Here is a 20,401-nt window from a genome sequence, read left to right as displayed (position 1 = left end):
AATACTTTTAGTTAGGCTGTCACTTCTTACTAATAGCTAACTTACTGCTTTGTGAAGTTGGGTGCTAATTAACTCACCTATTGCCTATGAAAACACACACACCTTATGAAGGAGCATTTGTCGTGCCTTTTGTTCACATACATGCTTCACTATTACGTCAATGTAGTTTAAAAGTTTTACTTTTTCTGTGCATGACATTGGATTAACTGAAGTTCTTAGTGGTGGAACATATCAGTAAGAATATCAGTACATATGTTTTATAGTGTTTAATCATTAATCTGATAATGGCTAAACTCCACTGGAGAAGTTAAATTATTGGCTGGGAGGCTAATGCAAAACAATTAAAATAAGTCGCATATAAATTCTACAATGGGCTTTTTGAACTCTTGTCAACTGTATTCTGATTATACCCTGTTAGTCCATAAGTAATTGAGCTGGTCAGTGGATAATGTGTCTGATAAAAATCACTAAATGGCAGTATTGTCACATGATAAAAATAGAGAAGTATGCCTCAAGTTTACACAACTCTCAGATTAATCATTATAATACTGACCCTTGTGTTTTTGACAATCCAGATTCATCATTGGTATAAACTATTTAGATTCACAAGGGGAATGCTACATTCTGGGAGTTACTACCCCAAGCATTGAGAAGACAGATACTTATTCAAAATACTGATAATTGTTAGGAAATGTCACAAAGTTAGGTGTGGCTAAATACATTTTAAAACTACAGGCGTAAAACAAATTGGAAGTAGAAGCAAACAGTTTCTGGACCCTTGAGGGCATATAAACTGTAGCAAACCAATTAGTCAATAGTCTTGAGCACCCAGTAAAGCAGTATAGATCCTGAGCTAATACACACATACAGTGTACTAAATTATATATGGAAAATTGCATTACATATGCTAGATAACTTTGTTCTGTATCCAAAACATCTGCTATCTGTGTACCAAATATTCAACAGCTGTTTTGCCTTTAATCTGTTTCCTAATTTGTAAACATGGCCATGTAGAAGAGTAACCATTTGAAATATAAATCATTTATATATAATACACAGAGCATGGACTCCACATTGGATTGAAATGTGATGTTTGATATTTTGGATACTCATGGAAAGTATAATAGTTTTCCTTCCTGTTTTAATCATCTTTTAGGCTACGTCTACATAGCAGATGAAGGTGTGATTGTAGCACAGGTAGGCATACTTATGCTAGCTTTAGTCTAGACAGTGTGGGTAACAATAGTTTTAAAGATGTGACAGTACGGTCTTCAGCATAGGCTAGAACCTGAGTACAAAGCCATCACACCTTCACTTGCTTTGTAGACATACCACTAGAAACTATTTTGAAAAAAGAGAAGAAAGGTAGAGGTCCAAGAAGCAATATTAAACGTATACCAAGTAAAAGGAATTGCACATGAATTTGTAACATTTTATTGTTCCTATGTTAAATATAATTCTTCTTTGAGTATGTTTCAGTGTAGATCCCCCTGCAGGTGTGCATGCACCTCATGTGTACAAGGTTGGAGTCTTTTAAATAGCATTGTCCATTGGAGCCACATGTGAAGGTCATGAAGGGTGGCTGCAGACATCTCTGTTCCCTTGAATTGCCTGTGGCAGCGAGATAGAACCAAGCAAGTGTCTAACCCATTACTATAGCACTTCAAATTCATCATTTTCTTGATTACTTCAGTGTAGAGAATTTATCTTCACTCTTATCCTCTATTTTCTTTACTTTGGATGTTGCAGGAAGAAAAGAGTAGTTCCCCACACCCGTGTGGTGGGGCGAGGCTCTTTGTGCTAACATGACAGACTCTAAGCCATCAGGGTTCAAATTGTGCATTGGCATCATTCCCCTCACTGACAGACACAGCCATTGCCTATTCTTCCTGTGGGAGTGCTGTATCCCAAAGTGCGTGGTGTGTTGATTGTTTTCCTCCAGGACCCGCAGTCCAGGGAGGCTTGGCTCAAGTTACATCTGGTTGAACAATCCGTACTGGTCACTTCGGATCCAGAGGAAATGACCACCACCCAAGTGGCTATGAAAGAGTTGGCATTGGCCAGCGCTCCCTCGAACAGGCACCATGCCCTGGGGTCAGGCAGCAGAAGAAAGGCAATGAAGAGGACACTATCAAATCTGGCACCAGCAACTTTGACATGATGCTTTTTGCACTAGTAGCCTAAGCACTTACAGCCTCAATATCACAGCTAATACTTATGCCTCAAGGACTCCTTGTTCTTTTTGCTGATACAGGCTAACACGGCTGCCACTCTGAAACTTACGTCTCGGTCACAGAATTTGGTGTGAGTTTTCCACCCCACCATGACCCTATTGAAAGTCAGTAAGGAGGGTCAGCCTTAAGTGCTTGACACTCGCTCACTCTTCTGGCTGAAGTGAAGGAAGACTGTCTTCAGAGTGAGATGACGCTAGGAGCATTCTGAAAGGGGCTACAAAGAAGGTCTCATGAGTTTTCCAGTTTTTTCCCTGCTCTTCACTGGGGGAGTAGTTGCACTTACTAGATGTTTCCAGAATTTTGTTTAGTATGTTGACAGAACCAACCCATTCAGGCAGTGTCCCCATTTACTTCTGGATATAGTTGGATGTTCCAAGGGATAGGTCATCTCATCACAAATTCTGTTCTGTATAGGTTTTTATACCAAACTCATCACCATACTATTTGAGTGTCCTCTATTAAAGCAATATGCAAGGTGATTATGCATCTGTCATGTGGTGTTTTTCCTCTCATCCTCTCTCCAGAACGAGAAGCTCATGTAGTGTAATGTCTCGTCTTGTTTTGGCAGGGTTTTGTTCTTTTATTAAAATATATTTATTAAATAAATATACCTGTTGCTACCTGATTATTAGAGAAGGCAGGTCAGAGAAATGCAGGAAGTGGTGAGATCTGTGATGGTCCTTAGTTCTTGACAAAGTTCATTCCCTGATCTCGGACCATTCTAGGAGAAGATTTTGTGTCCCACACAGATGAGCTTTAGTCTTTTATTTTTAAGAGTTCCATTGTGCCAAAGGAGTTCAGCTGTCGACCGCAGTCTTTACCCTGGAGCTTTTGACAGTATAGTAGATCTGGGCCCAAGTCAGAGTGATTTGAAGATAAGGACCAACACCTTGAATTTGATTTGAAATTCTATGGGAAGCCATAGTTGAGAGTGGAGGAGAGGGGTCGGGGCTCACAGTAATCCGTGTTGCCTAGGAGATGTGCTGCAGCGTTTTGTATTAATTGGAGTTTCCCAAGTGTTGAAAGTTTTGTGCATAGGTATATCACATTGCTGTCGTCCAGCCAAGAAGTGAAGGCCTGAATAACTGAGGCTGGGTCTTTGTCTGCCAGGAATGGCATGGAGTCTCCTAGCCAAGTGGAGATGGCAGGAAACATTACTTGTGGCCTTTGCAATGGACTAATACCTGCATGTCCTCGAGTGAGGTTAAAAGCAGCAAGGATTGATGGCTTAATTGCGAAATCACCAGTCGGCAGATTTGTATGTAATGTTTTGATCAGCGCAGGGCTGTTGTTTACCTCAGACATAGGGGAAGTGCTGCCTGGGGACACCACAGCTAAGAGGCTCTTTCCTTGGTGAGGTGCTGGGCTGCTGTGAATTCACCTGCTAAGAACACCCAAGCTAACAGGAATCTAGTGAAACAGAGGTAATATGCAAGGAGTAAGTGCAGCAAGCGTGGTTTGTTCTCTGTGTCAGCCTCTGGCAGTCCTCCTCCTTCTCCCTAAGCCATCCCCTACTGGCATCTTTATTGTGCTTCTGATTTAGACTGACTTAGGAATGCAGCCTCAAGGTGCTTACAGTCTTTATCTAGACTTTATAGGCCTAGGAATACTCAGCACTGAGATCACACCTGTCACTGAAAGATCTCAGAGCATGTCACAAACACGGGTAAGTGTAATTACTGATGAGGAAACTGAGACACAACGTTTTGAGGGATTGCTCAAGATTATGTGGTGGGTGAGTGGTAGCAGTGGTGAGCTCAGTTTCTGGCTCTGACTCCCAGACCAGTGCCCAATCTATGCAGCCATACTGCCTACTCCTGCAGTACCCAGGCTTCTTAGTAAACAAGTCTGCACTGGTGATGTCCCTCAAACACCAGTCCCCTCTCCACTCAGAATGGACACTTATGGATTCAGTGCTTGTAAATCACAGACTCTGGAGATTAAAAAGACCAGTTGGACCATCCAGTCCTTCACCCTGCCAGCACAGGATTGTGCCCACTTGTGCATTTATTAATATTTGGTCCAGACATATTTTAAATGTGCCAACCAATAGGGCTTCCACTGTTTCCCTCAGGAGATCTCACTGAGGACATAAGGAGCTATGTTAAAATGTCCTGCAGCATTGATCTAAAGCATTACCGTGTATGGTCACGCCTAGCTGGTAGATTGCATTTTCTAGCTCTCAAAGGATAGGATCCATGAAGTATGTGCCTCATCTATCTGATTCTAGGGGTGAGTTCCTGTCTGGGAATTGCTAAACTGACAGGTGCCTCAATGCAGTTTGGCTGTAGAATGGTTGGCATTCTTAGGCACTTCTCTCTCCCTGTGCATCTAACTGGGCTTTGTGGATCACGGTGTGTTCCTGTGATTTTCTAGGTGCTGTGACACTCACCATGGCAACACCTAAATCCCTTTGTGGCTCCCACCCAAAGTACTTTACAAAAAGGGAGTAGTAGCATCAGTAGCTCCATTTTACAGATGGAGAAACTGACCAGGCAGAATGACTTGCTGCTGTGATGAAGACTGGGAGGCAGATCTGATTCCCAGACTTGTGCCCAGCCCAATAGACCCAGCAGACCCTAGTTGTATTAATGCTGTTGCTGTGCTTTGCACCATTACTGCAGAATTCTGCCTTGAGAAATGCCAGGTATTAATTATTACTATTCTTTGGGTGTCTGTTTCCCACTTACACTTCCTATCATGCAGCCATTTCTTTGTTTCCCTCCCCTCCCCCCACCCGGATCTCATCCTCCTCTTGATTTGCTGATGGCTTAGATAGGTGTTTGGATGGGGGGGGGAATGGGTTTAAAATCTGTACTTCAGACAACAGAACAAGGGAAATAACAGAGCCTGTGAAAGAGCAAGATACCTATTTTATCTGAGACATGTTTTAAAAGGGCTGTGTGTCGTGGGAGTTGGACTAGCCATAGCCTACTGTAGAGAATCCTCTTTCATTTCCATTCCCCAGAATGAAAATGTGATGCTGGCTAACTTGAACCCGGTCATTAAGATCCCATTTCAAAAAACTCTCAGTTAAACTCTGTTCACCCTAGCCTGAGGGCCTTGGTTTGTTGTTCTTAATCAGGAAGCAGGGAAATTGCTTTCACCATAAAACTGGCACTTTCTTTGCTGGAAGCAAACACTGATCTGATTTTGCCTGATGGAAGAGGTTTTTATGCCTGCTAGACATGAGTACGGGAAGGCTACCCAGAAGAGAGCCATTTAGCACAGCTCCTATGGGCTAGGGAAGGACAGGCAGATTACTGACAAAGTAGGAGTGGTCCAGCTACAGTGGTGGACCCCATTCACTGGGACGTATGTTAGCAGGCAGGATTCTCTCTCCGGAAGCCACACATGGGCATGGAGTTTATTGTTGGGGAGGATTAAATTCCAGAGACGCATATTTGAAATCTTTATAAAATAGATACTGAGAAAGTTGATTACCTGTAAACATCAGGCTATTGTTCCAGCTGGTCTGAATGTTAACCGAATAACGGTAATCCTTTTTTTTTTTTGGTACCCCAACAGAGAGATTACAGAAGCACATGAAATTACAAGAAAACCAGTTGCTCGTAATTCACTAGAAAGTGCAGAATATGTTAAGGTCATTACAAGCTTACTGAATGCAAAAGACTTCCGGGACAGAATTAATGGAATTAAACAGTTGTTATCGGACACAGAGAACAATCAAGACCTCGTTGTTGCGAACATTGTGAAGGTAACTGTATATAAAAACATTCTCTTTCAAGGCCCATTAAGCTTCATCCTGATTCTCTGTAGGAAAAGCCTTGATAAGAATGTACTGCTTCAGAGATTCTCACTACTAAAAACTTTGGTTTGTTCTCTTATTATGAAAATATGACGAACAGGAGAGTCCCAGAGTAAGTGGAGAGTAGGGTAGGCCTGGCTAATGAGGAGATGGTGAGGTACAAAAATAGTTGGGAACAAATGGGAAAAGAAAGAGGCTTAGAGCTGTGTCTTAGGTAGAGATTTAAAAAGAAGGGATTGGTAGGACTGGGGAAGGCCAAAGACCTGATTGCAGAATTAATCCTGGAGTATTTTTTCCAATTATAACAATTTTATTCTCATCTTAATTCCAAGTTAAATCTTTGTGAAAGTTAAACAAAAATCTATTCCCCAGTTTGGATTTTCTCTCTTCTTTTTATTACAATTCTGCCACCACTGTGTGAGCACTTGCCTTTTGCCAAATCTTATTTTAGGAAGCTGTAGACTGCATCAATCTAAAGAACTCCTGAGCAGCTTAAGCAATCTTTGTAGTGGCTTGCTTATTTCTATTGTGGTAGTTTGATCGGGGCATAATTATGCTAGGCCTTGTGTAAAGGAAGACATGATACCTGCCTGAAGATCTTAACTCTAAAAAATAAGGAAAACATATAAGAGACATGTGTGATCAAAATTAGTACCCAAAAAACCCTGTGTTGTGTGTGAATTAAGATTGCTCTGTACAGAGCATAACTTACACAAAATGCAAAAAGCAAGGAAATGAAAAGTTAATACATCTGATATGCCACACCATTTATTACACCCCCTCCCAAGACGCCTTCCTTATCCCTAGAACAATCACCAAACAAGACACCACTCCACAACCTTAATCCTTCTCAGTAGAGATGTCAGCCATTCAGCACCCCTTTTCCCCCAGAGTCCTCCCCATCAGCAACTGCCAGACTTCCTCAGCTTCCTCTGTACCATCTGTTCAGCATAGTTCTGCAAAGTCTGTCTTATCTTGTTTTGGGATTTAAAGGAGATGAGGTCTGTTTCTATTTTTTTCCCAAGAGTTAATTTGTTAGTATCAATGAGGTAGCTGCATCCAGTCTACTTATTCAGGAATGCCATTTTTGAGGGGGAAAATAGCAGCCTAAAATAGATTAGGTTAAAACCCTAGCAGAATTCCTTTACTTTTAATGGAGTCCTGCAGGATCGATTCTTGGCCCAATGCTATAAAATATCCTTATCAGTGATCTAGAAGAAAATACAAAACCATTGCTGGTAAAATTTGCAGATGACATAAATGACTAGAGTGGTAAATAATGATGGGGTAAAGTCAGTTATACAGATTGATCCGGATTGCTTGGTAAGGTGGGGTCTCATTGGAATTTATTATCATAGATATTAGTAATGTAGGATTCCACCAGACAATAGCTTAACTGTAAATTCCTTTGTTAAATCCAAAGGCTGAATGATATCTATACCATTCCTCTAAACACATCTAATAGCCTAAATAGTAGGCAACTACTTCATTCAAACTGTAACAAAACGTTTATAAACATTTGATCAAAACACTTACAAAAGAGCTAACCCAGGGGGTGCTTACACCACTATTGGCCAGCTCCAACTCGGTTAAATACTAGCAATGAACCCTTCAAAAGCTTATCCTTTTTTAGCCAGTAACAAATAAGTGATGTCATTGCTAAGGGCTAACTAGCTAAAAAACAGGTTTTGGTGGTTTGGGGTCATTGCTGGTTCAACTCATATAATCTTTCCTTATTATTAACTATTCCTGATAATTTAGGCCTCTTCTTCCTTCTATCTTATCAGTTAGCTTTCAGGTCCAGTTTTTCAATTTAAGCTGCATACTTTCAAGGCCTTCCCACAACTGCTAACAGACCTGCACTTTATGTGACCTACAGAAACATGTATTCTTTCAAAACTAATTTAACCCTTTATTACTTACACTGCAAAGCACATATATTGTTCTTCATTCCCACAGTTCATTTGTACAATATGTATTTTAATACAGCCAGTTGTAAGAATATAATTAATCTAAGAACAAAGAATGCAGGCCACACCTACAGAATGGGGACTGTATGCAGTGACTCTGAAAAGGACTTGGGGGTCAAGGTGGAAGACCAGCTGAACATGAATTTCCTTTACAACTCCCTAGCAAGCTGACAAGCAGGACCTTTATCATAGCAGGACCTTTCCCGAGAAAGAATAGGCAGTGCAGATAGTTACTTTGATGCTTGTTTTCCTGTGCATACACAGGTAAACTAGTTGCATTCATTCACATAAGGCAATTAGCCATTCAAACTAACAAGACAGATCCCAAGTGGTTTACTATGTGGAATTACAGGTTTCCAGGAGAGATTAGGACAATAATAATATTATACCACAAGTCCCATCTAAATGATGATATCCTCTTTTGATCTTGAAGTCCATGGAATATAGTAATGAAGCATTATAAGTGGGGCTGTCGATTAATCGCAGTTAACTCACGATTAACTAAAAAAAAATAATCGCAATTAATCACAGTTTTAACCGTACTGTTAAACAATAGAATACCAATTGAAATTTATTAAATATTTTTGGATGTTTTCTGACATTTTCAAATATATTGATTTCAGTTACAACACAGAATACGAAGTATACAGTGCTCAATTTATTTTTATTACAAATACTTGCACTGTAAAAACGGTAAAGCAAAGGAAATAGTATTTTTCAATTCACCTCATACAATACCGTAAGGCAATCTCTTTATCATGAAAGTGCAATTTACAAATGTAGATTTTTTTTTTGTTACATAACTGCACTCAAAACGTAACACTTTAGAGCCTACAAGTCCACTCAGTCCTACTTCTTGTTCAGTCAATCACTAAGACAAATAAGTTTGTTTACATTTATGGGAGATAATGCTGCGGGCTTCTTATTTACAGTGTCAGCTGAAAGTGAGAACAGGCGTTCACATGCACTTTTGCAATGCTGGCTACAAAATATTTACATGCCACGTATGCTAAACATTCGTATGCCCCTTCATGCTTTGGCCACCATTCCAGATGGCATGCTTCCCTGCTGATGATGCTTGTTTTTTTAAAAAAAAAAAAGGCATTAATTAATTAAATTTGTGACTGACCTCCTTGGGGGAGAATAGTATGTCTCCTGCTCTGTTTTACCCGCACTGTGCATATATTTCATGTTATAGCAGTCTCGGATGATGACACAGAACCTGAACCACCAAAAAATAAAATTAACCTTCTGCTGGTGGCATCTGACTCATGATGATGAAAGTGAACATGCATCAGTCTGCACTGCTTTGGATAGTTATCAAGCAGAACCCCTCATTGGCATGGATGCATGTCCTTTAGAAGGGTGGTTGAAGTACGAATCTTTAATACATCTGGCACGTAAATATCTTGCAACGCCTGCAACAACACTGCCATGTGAACACCTGTTCTCACTTTTCAGATAACATTGGAAACAAGAAGCAGGCAGCATTATCTCCTGATAATGTAAACAAGCTTGTTCATCTGAGTGGCTGAGTGAACAAGAAGTATGACTGAGTTAACTTGTAGGCTCTAAAGTTTTACATTGTTTTATTTTTGAATGCAGTTATTTTTTTCTACATAATTCTACATTTGTAAGTTCAGCTTTCATGATAGAGATTGTATTACAGTACTTGTATGAGGAGAATTGAAAAATACTATTTTGTTTTTAATAGCACAAATGTTTGTAATAAAAAATAAATATAAAGTGAGCACTGTACACTTTGTATTGTAATTGAAATCCCAATATATTTGAAAATGTATGTAGAAAACATCCAAAAATAATTAAATAAATGGTATTCTCTTATTGTTTAACAGTGTGATTAATTGTGATTAATTTTTTTATTGCGCGATTAATCACAATTATTTTTTGTATTCGCTTGACAGCCCTAATTATAAGATGGGAACAGGATTTAGTGTCTACAGCTAATTAGATTGTTAAGCTTCTAACAAGATACTGGTAAACACAGACACATACACTTAGCATCTACCCTTGATTTCTATTACTACGAATAAATGGGTTAATGATTCTGGTCTAGTACATCTCTTTGAAATCCACATACAAATAGATTGTCTTGATTACATTTCGGTGCCTCTTGTTAAGTTGTTATGGGTCACCCACAAGCTGGCTGTTCTGTCAGTGTCCCAGAGATGCTTTAGCTCAAACAAAAATTGTGGGTTTAATACAGAAATTACTAAGTGAGGTTCTGTGTTATGCAGGAGGTCAGACTAGAACAGTGGCTTTCAACTTTTCTGGACTATTGTACCCCTTTCAGGAGTCTGATTTGTCTTGTGTACCCCCAAGTTTCACTTGTTACTTGCTTACAAAATCAGACATAATACAAATGTGCCACAGCACACATTACTGAAAAATTGCTTGCTTTCTCATTTTTATCATATAATTATAAAATAAATCAATTGGAATATACATATTGTACTTACATTTCAGTGTATAGTATATAGAGCAGTTATAAACAAGTCAGTGTCTGTATGAAGTTTTAGTTTGTACTGACTACACTAGTGCTTTTTATGTAGCCTATTGTAAAATTAGGCAAATATCTAGATGAGGAATACCTTGGCGTATCCTGAGGGGTATACGTACCCCTTGAGAACCACTGGAGTAAGCGATCATCATAATCTCTTCTGGCCTTAAAAGTCTATAAATAGAAATAGTTATTGTTTCTGTTTTGTCTTTGCTTCAGGAAGGCAACAACCACTTTGGCCTACTTATTCTTTATCGTTTGTGTTGTCGTAGTATGTAGGGGTTGAAATTATAGACCAAAGCCCCACTGTGCTAAACGCTGCACAAACATGGCTCTAAAATGTTATGGGAGGGACACTCTACTCTTTTCATGCAAAATCTAGGGATTCGGTCTGTTTCAATGGGTAGCCTTGTTTAAAAAAAATCAGTAGCACAGAAAATACGGCTATCAGATCAAAAGTTACAGAAGGCTAGTGTAACCTTATTGCCTTGTCTGGGAATGGCTAGAATACATATGAACTGAGATAAAATTGATAAAAATATCAAACTCCATTTTACCTTGATAAAAAGAATAAAATCCCAGATAATTGCACGTCAAAATTGTATTTGAGTAAAATGCACAACTCAAGTTACTCAAATAACGTGAGAAAACATGAAACTTTTCTAACTCCTGTGATATTTGTACACTTTTTCAGATCTTTGACGCTTTCAAGTCTCGCTTACATGACTCCAACAGCAAAGTAAATCAGGTAGCTCTAGAGACAATGTACAAGATGATTCCTTTGCTGAAAGAGAACTTATCACCTGTTATCAACATGTTGATTCCAGCCATGGTAGACAACAACCTGAACTCCAAGAATCCAGGGATCTATGCTGCTGCCACGAATGTTATTCAAGCTCTTTGTCAACATTTAGGTAGTTAACTGTTTGAAGTAGCCAGTCTTTATAAAACTGTGTCTACCAAGCCATTGTATATGTGTGGTGGGTAGGAGAGGGTTTAAGTATATTGATAAGCTCAGCATAGATTGACTTTGAGAAGTATGAAAAAAACAGAGAGGCTAACTATTTCCTTTTTCACTTTGCACATTCACATCACTTACTGCTGTTTGCCCTGATCAGCACATAAACTGATGCAACAATGTTGCTTTAAGTCAATTTATATAACTCAAGAAGGGCCCAGGCCTGCAAATTGAAGCTCTCCTGCTGAGATGGCTGAGTGTCCCTAACTGTAATGACTTTTATAGAATTTGAAAGTCTTAAGCGACTTTGAGGACTAAGCCAATGAGCAGGAAGGTAGATGTTCATGGCTTTAGCTGCCATGTACATTTCTAACTCTCTGCAGTATGTAGTAATTAGTCCTTACAAGAAATCAGTTCTCTTGTAACTATTCATAAAAATTCACAAGTTAAAATAATCCTTTAATCTTCAGTGAAAAAAATAGACTTTCTACCTTAAGTCACTTTGGTTCAGTAGTTTTATTTAAATAAATTGTGAACTGAAGATTTTATTTTATAAAGTCATCTTAACTTGTCTACATACTTTTCTGTTGTATAAATGTGATTATTCTGATGGTTTTTAACATCTTTTATTCTTTGAATTTAGATAATTACTTGCTTCTCCAACCATTCTGCACAAAGGCCCAGTTTTTGAATGGAAAAGCAAAACAAGACATGACTGAAAAGCTTGCTGGTAAAGTTACATATTGCTTTGCAAGTTCACTTTTACTTGTATTCTGTTCTCATTTGCCAAACTCACTTCTTGATGCAAGTGGTGGTTTGTCAAACAGCAGTAGTATCACATTTGACAGATGTGCCCTACAGCCACAGAAATCATGCGCATAGCCCATGCAGTGATTCTCATGCCGCATGTTCTCTGTCAGAAGAAATAGTATTTTTAAGCCAAAGAGGCAGACACATTAGTTGGTCAGATACTCCTGCAAAGGGAGCCAAATAATAACCTAAACGATAGTGTAACTTCAGTGGTTCTTGCTAAACTGCTAATTTAGTTTTCATCTTGGATTGTGCTGTCAATATTTCCATAACTGAAATAGGTCATATTGTCACTTGAGTCCTGATCCAGCACGTGATCAGCACAGGCAGCCCTCTGCATCTTTGTGGAACAAGCCAGAAGACTGAGAGCTGTAGGAGAGGTTTGCTTACTCCTCTGTCATGTGTGGTGCTGTGTCTTTCCCCCTTCTGAACCTTTGGAGTAATCTTACAGCACATTAGTCATGCATCCGAAGAAGTGGGCTGCAGCCCACGAAAGCTTATGCTGAAATAAATTTTAGTCTAAGGTGCCACAAGTACTCCTGTTCTTTTTGCATATTAGTCATGTAAACTACACTCTCCCCTTCTTGTCTGATTGGTTAATATATCAATTATATTCTAATGCTTACACAGGAACCCCCCTCCCATCCTCATCTTATCTTCAGATTTTCCCAGACCTTTCACTAGGAGATGTAAGTTATCCTCCTCCTTTGAGTAGTGTCCCTAGGGGTGCTCCACTTCAAGTGCGCATGTACCCCACGTGCCTTCGATCAGAGACTTTAGGTAGCAGTGCCCATTCTGCCTGCACGTGTGCTTTACTCTGCCTTGTGCTCTGCACTTTGGTTCTATACAGTTGTGCAGGTAAACCAACCTCTGTTCCTTCTCAACTGCCTTGGCCTGAAGAGGAGCCTAAGAAATGTCCACATTGAGCTTAACTCAACTGTAGGGTTTTTTCATAGTTTTACTTTACTACTACTGCTACTACTACTATTAAGCTAAGAATCATAGTTAATTTTTGCGCATGTGTATGTGTAAGGACCATTGTTCTTTCAGCTTATTTCCCTGAGGAGAAGTTTAGATTGCTGGGAGGATATGCCTGGCGCTCTGGGTTTTAAATATTGCCTTACACTGGGAGAGCCTTCCAGCATGAATCTGTTGCCTTGGAGAGTCACATATCCCCTAAAAGTGTAATTTTAGCCTGGCATTCAAATTGAGAGCTAGAGAAAAAAAAGGGAAATTAAATGGTGCTACCTCATGATGAACTCCTTCTGTTCGGCGTCTGACCCATTATACTCCACTGACTATTTCAATGTTGGAGTGTCCTGCAGATAGACGTGTTTTCCCTGGCTAGAAACAGGAAGTGCTTCAGTTCTGCTTGAGAGCGGGACTGGGCCACTCCCTTGTGAGATGCATTTCTCCTTTGCTGGATGTCAGGTCTGTTGTATGCAATTCCTTCAACTCCTCTAATATCCAAGGTGTTGATCAAGATAAGGAAGGACAAGACCAGAGTTATTCTGGTGGTTTCAATGTGGTCAAGACAGACATGGTTTCCTTACCTCATCCAGTTGGCTGCTTGTCAACTGATCATCCTCCCCACCATCCCTCATCTTCTTCTCTCTCCAGGATGCTAGTCAAATTCTTCATCCTAAACCTCAGAGTTCTTTGCCTCAAAGCATGGCTAATTGATTTGTGGGGTTAGAAACAACCTGTTCTGAGGAAGTGAGAAGAATATTATGTAGTAGAAAGCTGTCTACTCATAATACTCAACTACAAAAGTGGATGAGATTCAATCACTGGTGTGACCTAAGACACCTTTCACCTGTGTCCTCTTCTGTCAGGTATACTAGATTACATCCTAGAACTTACAAAGACACGTTTGTCTTTGAGTTCCAGTATGGTAAATTTTGGTAGCTATTCTGGCCTTCTATTTTCTGGTGGAGAGCTTTTCAGTGTTTGCACATCTGATGATGAGATTTCTCAAGAGGTTAGGAAAATCTTTCCATGAGTCAAACATCCTGCCCAGGTTTGGGACCTCAACTTGGTGTTTAGATGCCTTACAAACCTTCCTGTGAGCCAATGGCAACCTGTCTCTACTTGACTTATCCACGAAAATGGCCTTCCCAGCAGCCATTATTTCAGCTTGAAGAGTTGGGGAGTTAGGGATCTGATGGCATATCCTCCTATTCACAGTATTCTTCAAGGACAACGTCCTACTGCAGCCATATCCCAAATTCTTACCAAAGGTGGCGTGTGACTTCCATGTTAACCATTCTACTCCTCTTCCAGTTTTCTTTCCTGAACCACATCTGAATGAGGAGGATGTGGAATTACATACACTTGATGTCAGGAGAGTATTAGCTTTTACTTGGACAGGATTAAGCCATTTAGAAAATCTACCAGGTTGGTTTTTTCTATTGTGGACAGATCTGAGGGATATCCAATTTCCAAGCAAAAAAACCTCTAGATTAGTGGTTCTCAAACTTTCCAGACTGCTGTACCCCTTTCAGGACTCTGATTTGTCTTGAGTATCCCCCAAGTTTCAGCTCACTTCAAAATTATTTGCTTACATAATCTGACATAAAAATACAAGTATCAGAGGGGTAGCCGTGTTAGCCTGGATCTGTAAAAGCAACAAAGAATCCTGTGGCACCTTATAGACTAACAGACGTTTTGGAGCATGAGCTTTCGTGGGTGAATACCCACTTCGTCAGATGCATGTAGTGGAAATTTCCAGGGGCAGGTGTGTGTGTGTATATGTGTGTGTGTGTGTATATATATATATATATATATATATATATGTATATATGTGTGTGTGTGTGTGTGTGTGTGTACACACACACCCCTGCCCCTGGAAATTTCCACTACATGCATCTGATGAAGTGGGTATTCACCCACGAAAGCTCATGCTCCAAAACGTCTGTTAGTCTATAAGGTGCCACAGGATTCTTTGTTGCTTTCATAAAAATACAAGTGTCACAGCTTACTATTACTGAAAAATTTGTTTACTTTCTCCATTTTTACCATATAATTATAAAATAAATTGATTAAAATATAAATATTGTACTTACATTTTAGTGTATAGTATATAGAGCAGTATAAACAAGTCAGTGTCTATAAAATTTTAGTTTGTATTGACTTTGCTAGTGCTTTTTATGTAGCATGTTGTAAAACTAGGCATTTATCTAGATGAGTTGATGTACCCCCTAGAAGACTTCTGTGTACTCCCAGGGGTATGTGTACCCCTGGTTGAAACCCACTGCTTTAGATGAATATCTGACTGAATTATCTTTTGTTATCAGTACTCTAAAGGAGGTGGGAGATCATTAGACTAATTTAGCGGTTCTCAGACTGTGGGTAGTAACCCCTTTTTAATGGGTCGCCATGGCTGGCCTCAGACTTGCTAGGGCTTGAAGCTGAAGCCAAGGTCCAAGCCCCACTATCCAGGGCTGAAGCCCTCAAGCTTTGGGGCCCCCCCAGGGTGGAAACCAAAGCCTGAGCCCCAGCACCTGGAATCAAAGCTGAAGCCCAAGGACTTCAGGCCTGGATGATGGGGCTTAGGGTTTTGGCTTTGGCCCTGCTGTCTGGGAGGCGGGGCTCGGGCTTCGGCCCCCCTGCCAGGGATGGTGGAGCTCAGGCTTCAGTCCACCCTCGGGTCGTATAGTAATTTTTGTTGTCAGAAGGGGGTCACGGTGCAATGAACTTTGAGTACCTCTGCTATTAGCTAAGATGGTTGGGGATGCAATCCCATGCTCTGGGTGTTCCTAGCTTCTGACTGAGAAACTGGGAGTGGGTGACAAGGGTTGGATCACTTAATAATTATCTGTTCTGTTCATTCCTTCTGAAGTATCTGGTACTGACCGCTATCAGAAGACAGAATACTGGGCTAGATGAACTATTAGTCTGACCCAGTATGGCCGTTCTTATGCATTTTATATATGAAGTTGAATTTCCAGCACATTTGTGTATCAGGCTTCCCCCCCTAACCCCATGACAGTGGTGGTGGTGATCTAGTAAAATTAATGGCACTGTATAGCTATGCACTCTGGTGACAAGATGAAAATATGCCGTTAATATTTATGCCTTGAAGTCGTTAAATCTTAAGTTGGGAAGTTATTTTATTTAGGGGTATTTGTATTATAGGGCTTCTGTACTGCCACAGTGTTTTTAGTTCTACCTGTTATGCCCAAGTGTTGCAGAACATCTGGAACTCTGTCAGGTTTCTCAGAAGAGTAGGTCAGTGTGACAGCATCACTCCACTCCTCTGTCTTCTAGCCATAAATTGCTCAGACCTTCCTCTCATCAAACACCTGGTGCGATTGATTGAAAGTGTTCTCCCTAGCACCCATACCAACTTCTGCAGATCTGTATTGAAAAGCATATACTCCTTAGCTCAGTGAGCCAAGACAGGCGGAGAGAAGATATCTGATCTCTCTGGGCTCTGACCCTGAAAAACCTGGCAGTCTTTCTTTCTCTCTGAGCACTTCCTTCCTGTGCCTGTTCTACCTCTTGGGTAATGGGCTAATTAGCCTTTTGGGCTCTTCTGGGACCATCCCAATCAATTAGGCTGAGCTTTACTGCTGAGGCTTACTTGGGAGTGACTTAATTGGCGATCCCATGGTCAGTGTGCTGGTACAGCTGCTGTTGCCCAGCACTCTGTCAGTTATCCTAACACACAAACTGCAATACTGATGAGAAAAGGAAGTTATAAGAACCCTACCTCAAAATGTATCCCCTTTTCTAGGTTTATCTGACATTATTTTTTAATGAATGGTTACAATTATTAACTTGTGGTAGATAGATATAACTTTTTTTTAAAAAAGGTAAAAAGCCTCTGAGGGGGAGATGATTTTCAAGCGATACTATTTAAATTGGCTTCATAGATGTCATTGTATTTGCAAAGAAAATACAAACAATATACTACAACATGGTAATTATGGTTGTATTATTCTCTTAATTCTTTCAGATCTTGTTATGGAGCTATACCCACGGAAGCCTCATGCTATAGAGCAGAAAGTTTTAGTTGTCCTGTGGCATCTCTTAGGAAACATGACAAACAGTGGCTCGCTGCCTGGAGCCGGAGGAAATATTCGGACAGCTACAGCTAAATTATCAAAAGCACTTTTTGCACAAATGGGTCAAAGCCTGTTAATCCAGGCTGCATCTCAGCCACCACACATCAAAAAGAATTTAGAAGAATTTCTTGATATAGCTACCTAAAATAAACGTGTGTGTAGATCAATCAATACATACACTATACGACAGACTGATAACTGTTTACATGAAGACAAGTGAAACAATTCTAAAGTTGCTTTTTCACAGTGCCTGCACTTTCATGTAGAAAACTTAGAATGGCTGCCTTTACTGACAATCTGCAGAGTACCTCACTGTCCTGTACCAGCATATGTACACCAAATCAGTATAATGAACTGTCCTCACCAGTGTTGCTTGCAGGCCACATGGAAGTATCTAAGGTCTTTAAAGAGAAGTCAGTCCTGCTCATTTGCACTCTTCTTTAGAAATTACAGCACAGTACCCTGTATGTAATAATAGATATGAAATTTGTAATGAATAATATACTTTTTATTATGTAATCATGTTCTGACATGTTTTCTCACTTAGCCTTACTTATGTAAGTGGAAAAAATCCTTGAGTGATGTATATGGTACCAAGAACAGGGGGTTGTGTGACATTTGTGAAAAATACGTATTTCTTAAATCAGTCCACTTATGATTGTGCAGTATTAGCTTGCTATTGCTCCTATTACATTGATGTAACATTCGTTTGACAGTTGGGCATAATCAGCTGCACAGATGTAAAATTTTAACAGGTTATAATGAAGCATGATTACAAAAAAATTTAGGAAATGAATAATTTTTACAGATTTTGAAATACACATTTGTCTTAAAAAAAAAATTCCAGGTGGTGAATGTAACTTCTGTAGTTTTGTTTAAAAACACTAAATTTAATCTTTCTTTCAAATATTTATAAAGGTGTTATCTCTCAGCCCAGGTGTGTAATTCTCAACAACATAGTGCCAGGTCTTCAATAGCTTTTTTCAGAGTTCTCCGGCTACAAGTACTGTACTCATTTTAAAAAGAAAAAGGAATGTTATAAAAAATAAATGGATTTATTTCTGTAAAATTGTGACACGTTTCACTCAAACTCTCTCCCTTTTGTTGGATGAAAGTTAAAAATTGTTTATGGGCAACTAAACATACAACAAAGACTAATGTTATCTGTGAAGTTCTGGTTTACACTGGGTATCATGAGGGGTGAATGTTACCATGAAGCAAGGTTCTGTTTCATGGGTAATAGTGCTAAACAGTAAGATGGTTACAAGTGTAAAACTGTATGTTCCCCCCTCAAATTGTGAGCTCAAGGAAACGTGTGTGTGGTCCACTTCAGTTACAGGTATAGCTAGAGCTAAGTTAAGTGTGGAAAATTAGTTGTAGATATTTATTTCTTACAGGAGTTTAATTCCCCACTTTTAGCTCCTTAACACAAGCCTCGCAGCTCTTAATGAATGTTTACTTCCAAGAGGAGTGGGGACATCTGTTGTTGTAGAGCTAAGGTCCCCAGTCACCGATGGGGGCTCATTGTTAGGTACTGTACAGAAAAAACAAAAATGATGGTTTGAATTAGCTGTTACCACTCAAGAAAGAGATCTTGGAGTCATTGTGGATAGTTCTCTGAAAACATCCACTCAATGTGCAGTGGCAGTCAAAAAAGCTAACAACATTGGGAATCATTAGGTAAGACAGAAAATATCATATTGCCTCTATATAAATCCATGATACGCCCACATCTTGAATATTGCTTGCAGATCTGGTTGCCTCATCTCAGAAAAGATGTATTGGAATTGGACAAGGTTCAGAAAGGGCCAACAAAATGATTAGGGGCATGGAATGGCTGCCCTATGAGAAGAGATTAATAAGACTGGGACATTTCAGCTTGGAAAAGAGATGACTAGGGGAATATGAGAGGTCTATAAAATCATGACTGGTGTGAAGAAAGTAAAGAAGGAAGTGTTATTTACTACTCATAAACTAGGCCTCACCAGTGAAATTAATAGGCAGCAGGTCTGTCAGCATTCCTTCTCAGATCTGAACCTTAAAGTTCAGAAAATGAGGTACCAGCACCTGAATCCTCTAAGCTTAATTACCAGCTTAGATATGATAGCGCTGCCACCACCCAAAAATATAGTGTTTTGGGGCACTCTGACTTCCTCAGCCTTCCCTGGGGACCCCAAGAACCCAGATCCCTTGGGTTCTTAAAACAAGGAGAAATAAACCATTCCCCCACCTTTCCCCCTCCCAGAATTTCCCTCTCTGGGCTATCCTGAGAGATACTGATCCAACCTTTTAAATCACCATACAGAGAAGCATCTCCCTTCCCTTCCACAAAGAGGCAAACAGAATCTGTTTTCCTTGAATCTATCTCTCCTGGTGAGTTATCCCAATCCCCTGGAATAATACAAGGGAAACAAGGAAAAAAAAATCAATCAGGTTCTCTAAAAAAAATCTTTTAGTAAAAGACAGGAAAAAGTAAAGAATTATCTGTGTAACTTCAAGATGTAAATATTACAGGGTCCTATAGCTTACAGACACCAGAAAGAGACCTTCCCCCCACTACCACTACAAATCAAAATATTCCCAGCAACTATACATATAAAAGTTAACCAGCCAGATCCACAGTTGCAAATAGAGTAAAACAATCAAAAAGCCTAAACCGCCTGTTTTTACTTACTATTTGAAAAGAAACTTAGAGAGCCTGTAGTAATGTCTGGTCTCTCTCAGACGCTCCGAGAGAAGAACACACAACGGACAAAGAACACACACAAACTTCCCTCCACCCAAATTTAAAAGTATCTTGTCTTCTGGTCAGGTGTCCAGTTCTCTGCTTGTAACCCTGTACAGGTACAAGAGACATTAACCCTTAACAATCTGTTTATGACAAGGTCTAAACCAAAAGGAAGTATTTCTTCACACAACGCCCAGTCAACCTGTGGAACTTGTTCCCATGGTATGTTGTGAAGGCCAAGACTATAACAGGGTTCAAAAAAAGAACTAGATAAGTTCATGGAGAATAGATTCATCAATGACTATTACCCAGGATGTGCAGGGATGCAAAACCATGCTCTGA

The 20,401-nt window shown here is 39.8% G+C and overlaps 1 protein-coding gene across 1 annotated transcript in view; it reads left to right on the top strand.

Moving 5' to 3' along the window:
• Positions 1 to 18,400, top strand: part of TOGARAM1 (TOG array regulator of axonemal microtubules 1) — a 69,783-nt gene extending 51,383 nt beyond the window's left edge. The window contains exons 19-22 of the mRNA XM_050956021.1: positions 5,763 to 5,952; positions 11,189 to 11,408; positions 12,096 to 12,182; positions 17,223 to 18,400. Of these exons, the coding sequence (XP_050811978.1) occupies positions 5,763 to 5,952; positions 11,189 to 11,408; positions 12,096 to 12,182; positions 17,223 to 17,476 (751 nt within the window). The 3' untranslated portion in view covers positions 17,477 to 18,400. The remainder of the gene's footprint in view (positions 1 to 5,762; positions 5,953 to 11,188; positions 11,409 to 12,095; positions 12,183 to 17,222) is intronic.
• Positions 18,401 to 20,401: the final 2,001 nt, after the last annotated feature.

The sequence above is a fragment of the Gopherus flavomarginatus genome, chromosome 5 (genome assembly GCF_025201925.1).
Source record: "Gopherus flavomarginatus isolate rGopFla2 chromosome 5, rGopFla2.mat.asm, whole genome shotgun sequence".
NCBI classification, from domain to species: Eukaryota; Metazoa; Chordata; order Testudines; family Testudinidae; genus Gopherus; species Gopherus flavomarginatus.
This window is presented reverse-complemented; position numbering and strand designations above follow the sequence as displayed.